The sequence below is a fragment of the Oncorhynchus mykiss genome, chromosome 19 (genome assembly GCF_013265735.2).
Source record: "Oncorhynchus mykiss isolate Arlee chromosome 19, USDA_OmykA_1.1, whole genome shotgun sequence".
Classification (NCBI taxonomy): domain Eukaryota; kingdom Metazoa; phylum Chordata; class Actinopteri; order Salmoniformes; family Salmonidae; genus Oncorhynchus; species Oncorhynchus mykiss.
Window position 1 is genome coordinate 17,522,638 of NC_048583.1, and position 17,227 is coordinate 17,539,864.

The following is a 17,227-nucleotide window of genomic DNA, read 5'->3' on the forward strand; positions in this document are numbered from 1 at the left end:
ACCATATTCACCATTGAATTGCTTACAGTAATGAAGGATTGGCCTGGCAATTGCATCTGAGGAACAAATCAAGGAGAAGACCTTTGTCCTCTTCAGAATCCCACTGTTCTCTCTCCAAAGTTATGGGATTAAATCGCAACATTAATCAATAAAAAGGTATCCATTCTGCAACCATCACATTTTCTTTCCAATGTATGTGAGGCAGTTCATTTATGGTAAATTGGAAGGGGCCAAACTGAGTAATTTGAAGAGTTAAAAATGGGTACTCCATCACAGTTCCAGGTTCATGCAGATAGCCTCTTCTCTTTCAGTAATGTTTGGTACATCTTTCCATCCATGACATCCTCGATTTCATATTCTTCTTCCTTCACCGTTTTCCTCAAAACATCTATTCTATGGTTCTCCAGTGTATCTCGCAGAAGGAGCCTCAAAGGTATTGACAAAATTAAAACATTTCGTTTCTCTGATGAAGAACATTCCACAATGTGAGCAATTTGTGTCTTCGGGTTGCTTTCCTAAGTAATTTTGGCATTCATCACAAAATAAACGAGAGACAGCTGTCAGGGCTGGATTACCCAAAAACTTTTTGAATAGATATTTAGATGTTGGAGACAAGCAAATTCAGCAAGGCAAGTAGGTCTATCAGGGCAGTTCCAGTCAGGTGATGACGCAGAAAAAAGAGCATTATTGCCATAAGGCATTGCCCCTTTGTTACTGATTCCCCAGGGTAAATCCTTTCTTCATTCTGAAAAGAGTTAGATGCAAAGTATATTTAGACATTTGTTTAAGCCAGAAGGAAACCTATAATAACCTGACACTAACCATCTCAGGGGCATCATCATAGTCTAAATGATCAGAGCCATGTTGACTGGGGTGTGTCTGGGGGTCCTAAATTAGGAATACATGGAGAAAACCAACACAGAACATCTAACTGAAATATTTGCTAGAATACATAACACTGACTTCACAAGGGTGAGGCTAAAAACTGAATGGCTGTGTGTGTTTGTACCACATTTATGTGGGTACCTGATGTCCACACATGTATACAGAAACCTGACAAATTGGACCTTGTGGGGACATTTGGCAAGTCCCCATGAGGGGAATTGCGATTTTTGGCTTGGGTGTTAAGTTTAGGGGAAAGCATACAATTGGATATAGAGTTAGAATTGGGGTTACTATTAGTTTGAGGCATTGCGGGTTAAGTTTAGGGTTAGGCATTAGGGCCAGGTGATTTTTAACCTTAACAATTAGGTAATTGAGGTTAGGGTTAGGATCAGAGTTAGGGTTATGTTTAGGGCTATGGAACATGTTTTTTGGGTCAAGTTTAGGTCTCAAGTCCCTATAAGGATAGAAAAACAAATGTGTGTGTGTGTGCGTGTGTTTGTGCACTTGACACTAACCATCTCAAGGGCATCATCACGGTCTAAATCATCAGAGCCAGGTTGATTGGGGTGTGTTAGAGGGTCCTACAAAAGTAACAGAGAAAACCAACACAGAACATTATCTAATGAAAATATTAGCTAGAATACATGACACTGACTTCACAAGGGTGAGGCTAAGAAACTGAATGTCTGTGTGTGTGGGTCAACATGACTCTAAATAATCAGAGCCATGTTGATTGAGGTTTGTAAGTAGCTAGCTAGAAACTAGATACTGAATACAAACACTGTCAGTGTACCATCTAGCTAGCAAGTTCATTAGCTACTGTATCTAGCTAGCAGATATACAGCTAGTGTATACATACCAGTAACAGCATAGCATAAGCAATTGAACACACCAAATAGTAATAGGGTTGTAGCTACATAAAAAAATGAATCTAGTTTTCTAGAGCTCACACCGAGCGAAGGCAATATAACAACAACACTTTAATGTTCCTGCTTGACCTGGTGTGTCGAGGAAAAGGAACGTTTTCATCACGCATCCATTTTTTATATGGTCTCCTTAAATCACTCAGACTGGAGGCATTTCTTACTAAGCAAATGAGCTAATTGTTGAAAACTGCTTGCATCATGTCAACTGCTAATGAAACTGATTCCGTAGCTAGCCATAAAATAAACTTTGCGGCAAAGCATGAAAGGCGAAAGTTTTAAAAAACTAGGTGCAAGCAAAGAAAACGGTTTACTCTCAGAGCTAACATCAGGAACCTAACTAATTCGCTATAGTATTAACTGGTATACAACTCCTTGCCGCTCAAGTTATAACACGTTAGATGCTTACTGGACCCTGGAAATCTGTGTGAAATGTTAAATAGCTATCGAACAAAACACTATCTGTTAACTAATGTTTTCCCTCTACAGTATGTGGTTCATTTTTGGAATGAGAGAATTAGGTGAAAATGAGTGGATTCAGGGATCAAGTGGAGCTGGAGCTGGGCCTGGCTTAAGCTGGATGCCACTATAGATGTGAAAGGACCACCACACACTTTCCCTCTTTCTCACTTTTGCTCAAACACATTGTAGAACAGATGTCCACAGGCAGAAAGTGTATAATTTGCAGTGTAGCCCAAATATATTGTTTTTGTTGTGTTGAACTTGACAGTAACACGTGTGTGAGTGAGGGGGATTATATACTGCTCAAAAAAATAAAGGGAACACTAAAATAACACATCCTAGATCTGAATGAATGAAATTTTCTTATTCAATACTTTTTTCTTTACATAGTTGAATGTGCTGACAACAAAATCACACAAAAATGATCAATGGAAATATAATTTAGCAACCCATAGGGGTCTGGATTTGGAGTCACACTCAAAATTAAAGTGGAAAACCACACTACAGGCTGATCCAACTTTGATGTAATGTCCTTAAAACAAGTCAAAATGAGGCTCAGTAGTGTGTGTGTGGCCTCCACGTGCCTGTATGTCCTCCCTACAATGCTTGGGCATGCTCCTGATCAGGTGGCGGATGGTCTCCTGAAGGATCTCCTCCCAGACCTGGACTAAAGCATCCGCCAACTCCTGGACAGTCTGTGGTGCAACGTGGCGTTGGTGGATGGAGCGAGACATGATGTCCAAGATGTGCTCAATTGGATTCAGGTCTGGGGAACGGGTGGGCCAGTCCATAGCATCAATGCCTTCCTCTTGCAGGAACTGCTGACACACTCCAGCCACATGAGGTCTAGCATTGTCTTGCATAAGGAGGAACCCAGCGGCAACCGCACCAGCATATGGTCTCACAAGGGGTCTGAGGATCTCATCTCGGTACCTAATGGCAGTCAGGCTACCTCTGGAGAGCACATGGAGGGCTGTGCGGCCCCCCCAAAGAAATGCCACCCCACACCATGACTGACCCACCGCCAAACCGGTCATGCTGGAGGATGTTGTAGGCAGCAGAACGTTCTCCACGGCGTCTCCAGACTGTCACATGTGCTCAGTGTGAACCTGCTTTCATCTGTGAAGAGCACAGGGCGCCAGTGGCGAATTTGCCAATCTTGGTGTTCTCTGGCAAATGAAAAACGTCCTCCACAGTGTTGGGCTGTAAGCACAACCCTCACCTGTGGACGTCGGGCCCTCATACCACCCTCGTAGAGTCTGTTTCTGACCGTTTGAGCAGACACATGCACATTTGTGGCCTGCTGGAGGTCATTTTGCAGGGCTCTGGCAGTGCTCCTCCTGCTCCTCCTTGCACAAAGGCGGAGGTAGCGGTCCTGCTGCTGGGTTGTTGCCCTCCTACGGCCTCCTCCACGTCTCCTGATGTACTGGCCTGTCTCCTGGTAGCGCCTCCATGCTCTGGACACTACGCTGACAGACACAGCAAACCTTCTTGCCACAGCTCGCATTGATGTGCCATCCTGGATGAGCTGCACTACCTGAGTCACTTGTGTGGGTTGTAGACTCCGTCTCATAATACCACTAGAGTGGTATTCAAAAGTGACCAAAACATCAGCCAGGAAGCATAGGAACTGAGAAGTGGTCTGTGGTCCCCACCTGCAGAACCACTCCTTTGTCTTGCTAATTTCCTATCATTTCCACCTGTTGTCTAATCCATTTGCACAACAGCATGTGAAATTTATTGTCAATCAGTGTTGCTTCCTAAGTGGACAGTTTGATTTCACAGAAGTGTGACTGACTTGGAGTTACATTGTGTTGTTTAAGTGTTCCCTTTATTTTTTTGAGCAGTGTATATATATTTTTTTAATTTAGTGAACGTTATTTTTGCACACATGTAGCCTTGTGCACTTGATCGATGTCTATAGTATAGTGTGTATATATATATATATATATATAATAGAGAAAAAATAGAATGCATTTTGGTTTCATTCTTTTCTACTTTAAGATGTTTTTTTCCCAAGTGCAATATTTATGTTTGTGTGGTCACAAGTGTTCTATTATAAAGGCTGTCATGGCTAACTGCAATATTAGTGTATAGTTTTTTTCTCAAGACTTAAGTGGCATTTGCAGTAAAGTTTAGGCAACAAATGACATTGGATTGCTATCTTGAATTTTTTTAGCTGTGAGTTAGGTTCCCATTAACCACTTTATTTTACACACAGAGACTGATCATGTAGATCATATTCTTTGTTGTTTAATTAGTTAAAACCTGCATTTCTCCTTATAAGTTTTTTTTTTTTTCATTTTTCAGTGCAAAAAAAAAGTGTCTCGGAAGACTAACGGGGCATTCATCAACCCGTACGGCATGATGAGGTACTCATAATGCCCTGAGGTAGTACTGAACTCTGTCTTCCATTCGTCTCCCTCCCGGATACGCACCAGGTTGTAAGCGCTCCTGAGATCTAGTTTGGTGAAGAAGCGCGCCCCGTGCATTGACTCAATCGCTGTGGCGATGAGAGGTAGCAGGTAACTGTACTTCACAGTGATCTGGTTTAGGGCACGATAGTCAACACACGGGCACAGACCTCCCTCCTTCTTCTTCACAAAAAATAAACTCGAGGAGACGGGTGAAGTGGAGGACCGAATGTACCCCTGATGCAGGGATTCAGAGACATGTCTCCATAGCCGCCGTCGCCGCCTGTGACAGGGGATACACGTGACTCCTGGGAAGTGTGGCATCTACCTGGAGGTTTATTGCACAATCCCCCCTACGATGGGGTGGTAATTGAGTCGCCTTCTTCTTGGAGAAGGCGAGAGCCAAATCGGAATATTCGGAAGGAATGCGCACGGTGGAGACCTGGTCTGGACTTTCCACCGTAGTAGCACCAACGGAAACCCCTAAACACCTCCCCAAGCACTCTTGCGACCACCCCGTGAGAGCCCTCCGCTGCCACGAGACAGTGGGGTCATGACAGGCTAACCAGGGAAGGCCTAGCACCACAGGAAACACAGGAGAATCAATGAGGAAGAGACTGATTCTCTCCTTGTGACCCCCCTGCGTCACCATGCCCAGGGGAGCGGTGGCCTCCCTAATAAACCCGGACCCTAAGGGTCAGCTATCTAGAGCGTGAATTGGGAAGGGCACAGCCACTGGAACAATGGGGATCCCTAAACTATGAGCGAATGCTCTGTCTATAATGCTGGGAATGCGGGAAAACTCAGGAAAAATTACATGCAAAAACAGGTGTGCAACAGAGGGCCGCTCTACCCTCAGGCGGGTGGTTGAAGACTGCTCGGAAACGATGGGTAAACTCCTCGAAGTGGTCCAGCACCGCATCTCCTTCCACCCACACGGCGTTGGCCTACTCCAGGGCTTTCACCGAGAGGCACGAGACAAGGGCGGACACCCTCTCACGGCCCGAGGGAGCCGGGTGGACGGTCTCCAGATATAACTCCAATTGCAACAGGAAACCCTGGCAGCGGGCAGCCGTCCCATCGTACTCCCTGGGGAGGGCGAGACGAATCCCACCGGAACCGGGTGCAGGGTTAGTGGTTAGTAGCGATTAGTGGAGGCCCCTGTTGTGCTGCTGGGGGTGCTGGAGGGACTCCCTGTCTCTCCCAGCGGTCCATTGTTTGGACGACGCGGTCAATGGCGGCGCCGAGATGGTAGAGCATTGCTGCATGCTCCTGGACGCACTCCTCTACCCCTATAACAGGGGCACCTGCTCCTGCTGATCCATCATGGGTATGGTATTCTGTCAATGGTGGGTGCAGTTGATGCATGGAAGTTAGGCGCAGGAGAGCAGAGATGAGTGAACAACAAAGCACTTTACAGAGGCAATAGTAAGAACTAGAGGTCGACTGATTAATCGGAATGGCCGATTAATTAGGGCCGATTTCAAGTTTTCATAACCTTGTCAGCTCGGGGATTCAATCTTGCAACCTTGCAGTTAACTAGTCCAACGCTCTAACCACCAGATTACATTGCACTCCACGAGGAGACTGCCTGTTAAGCGAATGCAGTAAGAAGCCAAGGTAAGTTTCTAGCTAGCATTAAACTTATCTTATAAAAAACAATCAATCATAATCACTAGTTAACTACACATGGCTGATGATATTACTAGTTTATCTAGCGTGTCCTGTGTTGCATATAATCATATAATCGATGCGGTGCTTACTCGCGGTGCTTACTTACCATAAACATCAATGCCTTTCTTAAAATCAACACACAAGTATATATTTTTAAACCTGCATATTTAGTTAATATTGCATTCTAACATGACTCATTGCAAACTGTGAAGACTATTTCTTCCTAACAAAGACAGCCAACTTCGCCAAACGGGGGATGATTTAACAAAAGCGCATTTGTGAAAAAAATTCACAATCGTTGCATGACTGTACCTAACCATAAACATCAATGCCTTTCTTAAAATCAATACACAGAAGTATATATTTTTAAACCTGCATATTTAGTTAAAAGAAATCCAGGTTAGCAGGCAATATTAACCAGGTGAAATTGTGTCACTTCTCACGTTCATTGCACGCAGAGTCAGCGTACAGTGGTGGCTGACCAAATACTTTTTTGCCCCACTGTATATGCAACAGTTTGGGCTGCCTAATTTGCCAGAATTTTACATAATTATGACATAACATTGAAGGTTGTGCAATGTAACAGGAATATTTAGATTTATGGATGCCACCCGTTAGATAAAATACGGAACAGTTCACTGAAAGAATAAACGTCTTGTTTTCGAGATTATAGTTTCCGGATTCGACCATATTAATGACCAAAGGCTCGTATTTCTGTGTGCTATTATGTTATAATTAAGTCTATGATTTTATAGAGCAGTCTGACTGAGCGGTGGTAGGCACCAGCAGGCTCGTGGGCATTCATACAAACAGCACTTTTGTGCGTTTTGCCAGCAGCTCGTCGCTGTGCTTCAAGCATTGAACTGTTTATGACTTCAAGCCTATCAACTCCCGAGATTAGGCTGGTGTAACCGATGTGAAATGGCTAGCTAGTTAGCGGGGTGCGCGCTAATAGCGTTTGAAACGTCACTCGCTCTGAGACTTGGAGTAGTTGTTCCCCGCAGCTTTTGTGGAGCGATGGGTAACGCTGCTTCAAGGGTGGCTGTTGTCGATGTGTTAATTGGTATCGGTATCGGCGTTGAAAAATCGTAATCGGTCGACCTCTAGTAAGAACAGAACCCAACCGCGTCACAAAAACAAATGTCCAAAGAACAAGTGAGGCAGCACAAAGTACAACATCCAAGTACAAAGTACCGGCTGCCACAAATCACGGGTAACAAATAAAACCAGGCGCAAACCAGCCGGAAGCGTGCCAACCTAGACAATAAACAATACCCCACACAGACATGGGGGGGAACAGAGGGCTAAATATACATAGTAATCATGAGGAGATGTAAACCAGGTGTGCAAGAAAAGAAGACAAAACAAATGGAAAATGAAAGGTGGCGCGGCGGTGACATCGACCGCCGAACGCTGCCCGAACAAGGAGAGGGACTGACTTCGGTGGAAGAAATACCTGGGCGAAGAAGTCATCCATAAAGGCTTGGTTCTCCACTGGAACCTCCACATCGTCCCCAGCCACATCACATTTTCTGTTGACACACACACAGAGCCAGCAGAGTTGTTGTGGTGGTAGGTTTGTAGTGAGATAATCACACTCACAGGCTTTTTAGTGGTTCTTATGTCAGTGAAACAATGTGTTTTAAAACCACTGTAAAGTTTTATAAAAATAATTACCAGACAGAATAAGGCTTGCGATGCACACAAGCTGCAATGAATAGCCTACAGTACATCGATAACCTTGAGACCTTGGAAGAGGTGGAGGAAATTAGGATAAAACAATCATTTCATATTTCCTTAATCAACCCTTCTGTTCCCCTCTCTCTACCCACCCAACTCCATTTGTAACGCACCACCAATAAACAGCCTAAATATCATCACACCCCAATTAGGCCTACCACCTTCCTAGAATAACTTAATACTCTAATGTTTATTAGCCCAATGTTCAACTAGGCTATTTCTGCTTATCTAGGCCTGAAAATGGGATCAAACAGTGTGGTCAAACCGCTCATCCGGAACCAACTGCATCTGGTGCGCAAAAACAAACTCGTAAATCGGATACCTCGACAAAAACACACTCCTAAATCTCGGATACCTCGACAAAAACACACTCCTAAATCTCGGATACCTCGACAAAAACACACTCCTAAATCGGATACCTCGACAACAACAAACGAGTAAATCAGATACCTCGACAACAACAAACAAGTAAATCAGATACCTCGACAACAACAAACGAGTAAATCAGATACCTCGACAACAACAAACGAGTAAATCAGATACCTCGACAACAACAAACGAGTAAATCAGATACCTCGACAACAACAAACGAGTAAATCAGATACCTCGACAACAACAAACGAGTAAATCAGATACCTCGACAACAACAAACGAGTAAATCAGATACGCCCCCCATCCCTATTATATCATTCTATATGATTAGCAACGGTTATATGTTAAGCTAATAGCAAGCAAGGCCACGAAAACATGAACAAGTGTATAAAAAGACTAAGCTTACCGCCTTCAACTGTTCCAGTCGGTCCTTCATCTTCAAAACTGTGTTGCCACTGTCACAATCTCTAAACTATCAAAAATAGATATTCTAATCTACAACCACTAATTAAACGGTTACCAAATTAGACCATTACAATTCATTAGCCTACTGATACATCCAGTGACTTGGCCAAAAATAAGCTTCAAAGTTAGTTGTAAAAAGATTTAGTAGGCTAAATGGTCATTAGCATATGGTCATTAAACAAACAAAACAAGCAATCTTTTTTACAAAATGTCTGCTCAATATGGCTTTATTGTTATGGGAAACATATATGTTAACATTGCCAAAGCAAGTAAAGTAGATAATAAACAAAAGTGAAATACACAATTCAAATTTACAGTAAACATTACACTCACAGAAGTTCCAATAGAATAAAGACATTTCAAATGTCATATTACGTGTATATGCAGTGTTGTAACGATGTGCAAATAGTGAAAGTAGGAAAGGGAAAATAAACAAACAGAAATATGGGTTGAATTTACAATGGTGTTTGTTCTTCACTGATTGCCCTTTTCTTGTGGCAATTAGGTCACAGTCTTGCTGCTGTGATGGCACAATGATATTTCACCCAAAATGGGGTTTGTTTTCAAATTCTTTGTGGATCTGTGTAATTTAAGGGAAATATGTGTCTCTAATATTGTCGTACTGTATATTTGTCAGAAGGTTTTGTGGGCAGTGTTGCACATAAGCAGACCTGGCTCTCAAGAGAAAACAGGCTATGGTGATCTTTCTCAATAGCAAGGCATAGTCCTTAAGTTTAGGTCAGTCACAGTGGTCAGGTATTCTGCCACTGTGTACTCTCTGTTCAGGGCCAATTAGCATTCTAGTTTGCTCTGTTTTTTAATAATTACTTCCAATGTGTCAAGTAATACTTTCTTGTTTTCTCATGATTTGGTTGGGTCTAATTGTGTTGCTGTCCTGGGTCTCTGTGGGTTCTGTTTGTGTTTGTGAACAGAGCCCCAGGACCAGCTTGCTTAGGGGACTCTTCTCCAGGTTCATCTCTCTGTAGGTGATGGCTTTGTAATGGAAGGTTTGGGAATTGCTTCCAGAGTCTCAATTTGGTGTTTGTCCCATTTTGTGAATTCTTGGTTGGTGAGCGGACCACAAACCTCACAACCATAAAGGGGAATGGGTTCTATAACTGATTCAAGTATTTTTAGCCAGATCCTAATAGGTATGTCGAATGTGATGTTCCTTTTGATAGCATAGAAGGCCCTTCTTGCCTTGTCTCTCAGCTCGTTCACAGCTTTGTGGAAGTTACCTGTGGCGCTGAAGTTTAGATTAATCTCTCTCTCTGATCAATAGCATGCATAAAAACACACGCAAAGTAAATATCACGCATGCTCTCTGTTTTGGGCACACTACTCAAACAGGGCACCGAATGGAAAGGTAGTAGGCTAAATTCTAAATCTGTCAAGTCCACCCAGTGGGTTGTCCATCTATAAATAAGATGAGGCTGTACTGTTATGTATTGACCCCTTGTCCCCATCTGGTTGCTAATTAAGGTCAGGTCAACAAAAGAAAGTCATGCAACGATTATTGATTAATGAAGAGATTTTTGTATTCTTTTTTTATTTGCTAGTCAAGCAATGCGCAGTGTTTCATAGTACAAACAAGTGAAGCAGCATTTTATCAACACAATTCCCCCTGAAAATAGATTGGGTTACACTGTTTTCTGACAATAGGCCTAGATAGGATTCTCAAATGCAGTGGTGTAAAGTCCGACTTATGTCGTTTTCTGGGGAATCTGTACATTACTTTACTATTTCTATTTTTGACAACATACTTTTACTCCACTACATTCCTAAAGAAAATAACTGTTTTACTGTTTTCTGACAATAGGCCTAGATAGAATTCTCAACTGCAGTGGTGTAAAGTCCGACTTATGTCGTTTTCTGGGGAATCTGTACATTACTTTACTATTTCTATTTTTGACAACATACTTTTACTCCACTACATTCCTAAAGAAAATAACTGTTTTACTGTTTTCTGACAATAGGCCTAGATAGAATTTTCAAATGCAATGTGTTTAGAAGTTTCTAATACAATCAGTTGTTTCATTAAATCTTTGGGCGGACTGAAACTGACTGTGACGGTGAGAACTTTTAGCTGACAAAGGCTTTGTCTTTGAGCAGTGGGTTTTCTCTAACAATTTACAGGGTCCTGGGGTCGTGATGTCGGAGAAAGCTGTAATGCAAAGCGTATCTGACAGGTAGTATATACTGCTATACTGCTCATCTGTCATCTACTTTAAAGGATAAACCTCCCACTCCCTTTTTCCACCATCCCCTCTTCTTCTCCTCCTTTCGTTTCCTCTCTTTCACCAGGTATGAAGGCACACAGAAAGTAATTGGTTTGGCTGCATGGCTTATCATTCCAGTCCCCTTTGCCTAGATAAATAGAGATGGAGAGATAAAATGAAAAAGTTAGTTTTATCCATTATTAAATCCCTTTTAGAGAGTTTTGAGCTACATTAGTAGCTAAGCAGCCTTGTCCAAGACAGAACGAGATGAGCCTATCTACTGTTTCTGTAGCATGAGGCTTTTGACGTATCATTTAATACAAGTACAATGCCTTGACACTAGTCTATCGCAGGGCCTTACCCTCAAAACCTCACTTTAATGCTGAGTGCCAAGCAATGAGGAATCTGTCCGCTTTTTGGTATGACTCAAACTCAGGACAGTCACTCTAACCACATGGCCACTGATCTATATAACACAAAGCTATGAGATTTGTCATACTTCAAATCAAAAACATCCCACTCCCTTTTCCACAATAGTTAACACAATTCTGAATACATCAGCATACTGAATTTGGTGTAGCTGGTAGCTTAGCGGTTAAGAGCATAGGTTCAAATCCCAGAGCTGACTAGGTGAGAAATCTGTCGATGTGCCCTTGATTAAGGCAATTAACCCTAATTGCTCCTGTAAGTCGCTCTGTCATGTCCCCTCTTTCCCTTGCCCCCTACTCCCGGGTGGCGCAGCGGTCTAAGGTACTGCATCTCAGTGCTAGAGGTGTCACTACAGGCACTGGTCCAATTCCAGGCTGTATCACAACCAGCTGTGATTGGGAGTCCCATAGGGCGGTGAACAATTGGCCCAGCGTCGTCCTGGTTAGGGTTTAGCCAGGGTAGGCTGTCATTTTAAATAAGAATTTGTTCTTAACAGACTTGCCTAGTTAAATTTAAAAAAATACTCCCTCCCTCTCCGCCTGCCTTCCCTCCATCACTCTCTCCCTCCCCTCCCATTATCCCTGACTTCTCTTGCTTACGCTGCCAGTTCATTTCCATGCACTGTCCGTCACCGGATGGCTGCCTGGGGTTCTGAAGCCAGGAATAGTAGTTCATGGGGGACCCATCAGTCCAGAGGTAGCGGTGAGGCTGTGAGAGAGAGAGAAAGAGAGAGCGATACAGAGAGAGACAGACCGACCGAGACAGACAGACAGACAGACAGACAGACAGACAGACAGACAGACAGACAGACAGACAGACAGACAGACAGACAGACAGACAGACAGACAGACAGACAGACAGACAGACAGACAGACAGACAGACAGGCAGGCAGACAGACAGACAGAGACAGACAGACAGACAGACAGACAGACAGACAGACAGACAGACAGACAGACAGACAGACAGACAGACAGACAGACAGACAGACAAAGAGACAAAGCATAATGACAGAAGGCGTTGGGGGGCATGAACACTGTTGTCCACCTGGTTTTTATAATGATGATCAAATTGAATGGTGAATCTCTGGGGTGGTTTCCTGGATACAGATTAAGCCTAGTACTGGACTAAAAAGCAGACTCAATAAAGAAACTCCATCAATAATCATTTTTAGTCCAGGTCAATCTGTGTCCGGGAAACTGCCCCTTTTTAGTCTAAAACCGCCACCTGAAGGGGGTCAGATACTGTAAAACCGCCAAGCCAGATGCGAGGGGAATCTCTGCTGAACGTCTGAGCAAAAACGTCCACATCCTTGTTCTCCTGGCTGGAGTGGATTGATATCAGATGAGATTTGTCCTTTTGAGAGTGGCAGAAACCCTGTGTGGGTGAGAATGAATGAATGAGAAAACGAAAGAGAGAGTTGTCATCATCAAAATCCATTTAGAGTTAGACACTAATGCACAACACTGGACACGGGTAAAGACAATGGAGTGGATAACCTGAACTAGAGTACAGCATGCGGCTTTGAGAGTTAGTTATGGTGGTAATTTTGCGTATCATGCAGAGATACAGAGGTTCACTACGGTATGTCTACCTTTAACGAAAAGAGACATTGGTCTCAATGGGACTCTCTTGCCTAAATAAAGGTCAAGTAACTGAGAGAACATGGGTCTGTAGACTAAAACCTTAGAGAAGTCTGAATTTACCTCAGCAGATTGAAAGTCCAATTCCTCCCTGAAGTGCTTAACACATTTGTGCCCCAGTTTATACCAGGTAGAATGGCCAGGACATTGAGGAAAGTCCTTGACCTTCCCAGAGACTTGCCTCGGTTCTAAAAGGACAAGGGGAGAACAAGGGAGAGATTAAAAGGACGGATATGAGAGAGAGGCTCCGTCCATATACTCACAGGGCTGGTTTCCCACCCACATGAAAAAAAAACTACAGTTTACTATAGAATCTTACAGTACTTACCATAGAATTCCATAGTAAACTGTGGAACACTACACTACACACTGTTGTATCTCTCAAGCATGTGTAGTACTTACTATAGAATGTTGTAGAATTCTATAGTAAATACTACAGTTTTATCCACACAAAAAAACACTGTTGTAAATAGTACAGTATTTTCCGCAAAACACGACACTTTTTTAAAACTATAGTAAATACTATACTATCTTATTTGCATATAACCTGCCCATTTCCCTCACCCATATTGCAATTCAATTTTTCCACCCATAAGTGAGAAACCTGCATGCCAAGTATATACCAAATATTGTGTTCCCTACAGGTTATAGAAAAGAGCAGAATCGAGGTCTGTCTTAGACCCCTATAGTATTCACGCTGCAGTGAATACTATAGTATTTACATGTATACTATAGCATATATTTTCTTATGTGGGCAGACACAGAACTTCACATGGCTATTCTAATTTGAGTGTGCTTTTCAGTCCAGGATTAGGCTTATTCTCGGGTCAGAGTAACCGGCCTTGAAAATACATCTTCTACTGAGAGAATCTACATCAGTCACTGTGGTGTTGAGATGATGAGGGAAGGCTACTGTACCGGTGGAGTTTAGACCATTGAGCACCATGGCAGACGTCCCGAGTAGCATCACGGCCAGAATGGGTAGGACCTTCATCATGGGATCTTCACTTCTCTTCAGCTGTTGTGAAAAGATCAATGTTATTATATGTGTTTTTTAAATGAAACTGGGAGTTCCGATCTGTGGGGGCACACGACCAGACCCCGGCACACTCAGAGACAAATGAGAGAGAGGTGCATTTTCTCATTACAGAATCAAATATTTGGGTTTTACCTTGGTGTATGTAAATGTCGTCTTTTTCCTCTATTCTTGCTTCTCCTTGCTTCAGATGCTCTCTTTCACTCAGCTCTGCTTCCTTATATACCTATTCCATACCTCTTAATCTCCATCCTAATCTCAGATGTATTTCCTCTTTTCTGCTGTCTCAATCTCTTACACATAAAAAGTTGCAACCCCTCTGGGTTTGTCTAGACAGTATGTGCAATCCCTGGCTACAGTTGTCCCCCTTGCACTTTTCAACAACAAAAAATCTCCAGTTATTTGTTTTGCTTGTCCCATTGGAAAACAATATCTACAGTAATGTATCACCAAATTAAGCATTCCTACAACATTCCTCCCTAAAATCAAATATGGGAGAGTTTCGATAATGCTGTGGGGTTGGTTTACTGCCTCTGGCACTGGGGGCCTTGAACATGTGCAAGGCATCATGAAATCAGCAGATTATCAAGGGGTTTTGGAGTGGAGTGTTCAACCCGGTGTCCAAAAACTAGGTCTCCGTCGAAGGTCGTGGGTATCCAGCAAGACAACGAACCCAAGAACATAAAAAAAGCACCCAGGAATGGTTCAATAAGAAACACTGGACTGGAGTGACCACCAATGAGTCCAGATTTGTGTCCCATCGAAAACTTACGATGAGATCTGAAAACAGCAGTTGGTCAAAGGCAACCATCAAACATTGAAGATTTAGGAGCAGTTTGCAGCTGAAGAGTGAGCCAAATTGGATCTGCAGAGAAGAATGGGAGAAACTCTCCAAATACAGGTACTTCAAGCTTGTTGCATCATACCCAAGAAGACTCCAAAGGTGCTTCAACAAAGTACTGAGTTAAAGGGTCTGAATACTTATGTAAATGTGATATTTCAGCTTTTTTTTGTGCAAACATTTCTAAAAACATGTTTTTGCTTTGTCATTATGGGGCGTTGTGTGTAGATTATTGAGAAAAAAAATAGTTAATCCATTTTAGAATAAGGCTGTAACGTAACAAAATGTGGAAAAGTCAAGGGGTCTGAATACTTTCTGAGTGCACTGTATGTACAGTACCAGTCAAAAGTTTGGACACACCTACTTATTCAAGGGTTTTTCTTTATTTGTACTATTTTCTACATTGTAGAATAATAGTGAAGACGTCAAAACTATGAAATAACACATATGGAATCATGTAGGAACCAAATATATTTTATAATTGGCATTCTTGGCATTCTCTCAACCAGCTTCATGAGGTAGTCACCTGGAATGCATTTCAATTAACGGGTGTGCCTTGTTAAAAGTTCATTTGTGGAATTTCTTTCCTTTGTAATGCGTTTGAGCCAATCAGTTGAGTTGTGACAAGATAGGGTTGGTATACAGAAGAATTTGCCAAGAGTTAGCCAAACACAAAATCTCAATTTAATCGATTTTATGTTCAGGCTGTACCACAACCAAATTTGGCAAAAGTCAAGGGGCGTGAATAATTTCTGAAGGTACTGCAGGAGGGAGGACATGCAGGCTGTCGCCAATTTATTTATGCACAATTTGCCTAAATGGCAAACACTTCAACAACTTCATTTTTATTCGACACTGTAGTTTATTTTAATTGTTTTGTTGTGATGTCATTATGTCCAGTTGTTTAAATCGAGACAAGACTGTTAAATGGAAACACATCGCAGCAGGCAATTGTCAAATTTATTTCCTATGTAAACGTTCTAAATGTCAACAAATTCACTGGACAAGTTGATGGAAACGCAGCTCTTGTTACGACGAGGAGATACTTTTGTATTGTACAATGTAACGAGTTCGTTGTGAAATGTAGCTTGTGAGCACCTGAAAGAGACGCACGCATTACCTTTGTTATTGTGCAGGTCATTTTGGAGGTTTGCAGATTGTGGCCAGCGGGGTTGGCTGGACCACACTTTATCTGGAGTTACTCTAATATTTCAACATGTCTCATGTAAGAGCGCTGGTCTATGATGCATTTCTTAACATGGCTAATGTTTACTCGTAGAGGCCGATAGTGTCGGCTGAGAAAACTATACTAGCACCGAGTTTCTAAACCCAGAGTCACAACATCATGAGACTTCTGAGAATGCTTGTGAAACAGACAAAAGCAGACCAGGCCAGGGTTTGCCATTTGAGAAGCCAATGAGAGAAGTGAAAAATGATTCCTTCGTTTTTCATTTTCTCAATCTAAAAGGCACAACTTAGATTGGAGCCATTGTCTTCAGTAGTTGAACATGTTATTACTCCAACCTTGTGACAAACTAATGTTTTCATTTGTCAAAACAACTTCATATCGAAGGAGGGACTTTGATTTGACGGCCTGCACATGCACAGTTCGGCGCAAGACGACCATTAGACTCCATGACGTGTTTCTGCACATAAGCTTAGCTGACCAACGTCGCCGTGACATCTCCTACAAGCATTATCGGGCATTTTGATAGAAGACTCAAAATGCCTATAGAATAGAGAGTGTAAAAGTGCCACAGTTTCCTCACTAAATATGCCTACAGATAGTCGAGCACTGACATCTAACTTAGTTATCTTTTTGTTTTCTACAGAAACCCACAACAAAGGGGAACTGCTTGACAAGTGGGAGGCCGAGATCTTTGCCAACATACAAGCTGATTATCTCTATCGATAGACAGACAGGCTGGCTGACTCTTCTTCTTCTACATACATTGTGTTCCAAATGGTACCTTACCTCCTACATAGTGCACTACTTTTGACCAGGGCCCATAAGACTCTGGTAAAAAGTAATGCCCTATATAAGGAATAGGGTGGCTTTTGGGACGCAGTCCTACTCTTTGTGTTTTAAGGGCAGAGTGTTGTCATTTTGTTAGAAAACTTTACAC

At 42.5% G+C, this 17,227-nt stretch overlaps 1 protein-coding gene and 1 long non-coding RNA gene across 2 annotated transcripts; both read right to left on the bottom strand.

The window, feature by feature from the left end:
* Nucleotides 1-300: 300 nt before the first annotated feature.
* Nucleotides 301-9,028, bottom strand: LOC110497441. The gene is made up of 3 exons (XR_005037669.1): nt 8,877-9,028; nt 7,815-7,890; nt 301-745 (listed from the first exon to the last, which is right to left on the bottom strand). It is a non-coding gene; the product is annotated as an uncharacterized LOC110497441 (long non-coding RNA).
* A 1,406-nt stretch (nt 9,029-10,434) lies between these two features.
* On the bottom strand, nt 10,435-14,524 carry LOC110497442 (C-type lectin mannose-binding isoform). The gene is made up of 6 exons (XM_021573546.2): nt 14,396-14,524; nt 14,143-14,242; nt 13,288-13,412; nt 12,809-12,958; nt 12,183-12,291; nt 10,435-11,302 (listed from the first exon to the last, which is right to left on the bottom strand). Exons 2-6 carry the CDS (start codon nt 14,219-14,221, stop codon nt 11,163-11,165), a joined length of 603 nt encoding a protein of 200 aa, XP_021429221.1. The 5' UTR covers nt 14,222-14,242; nt 14,396-14,524; the 3' UTR covers nt 10,435-11,162.
* Nucleotides 14,525-17,227: the final 2,703 nt, after the last annotated feature.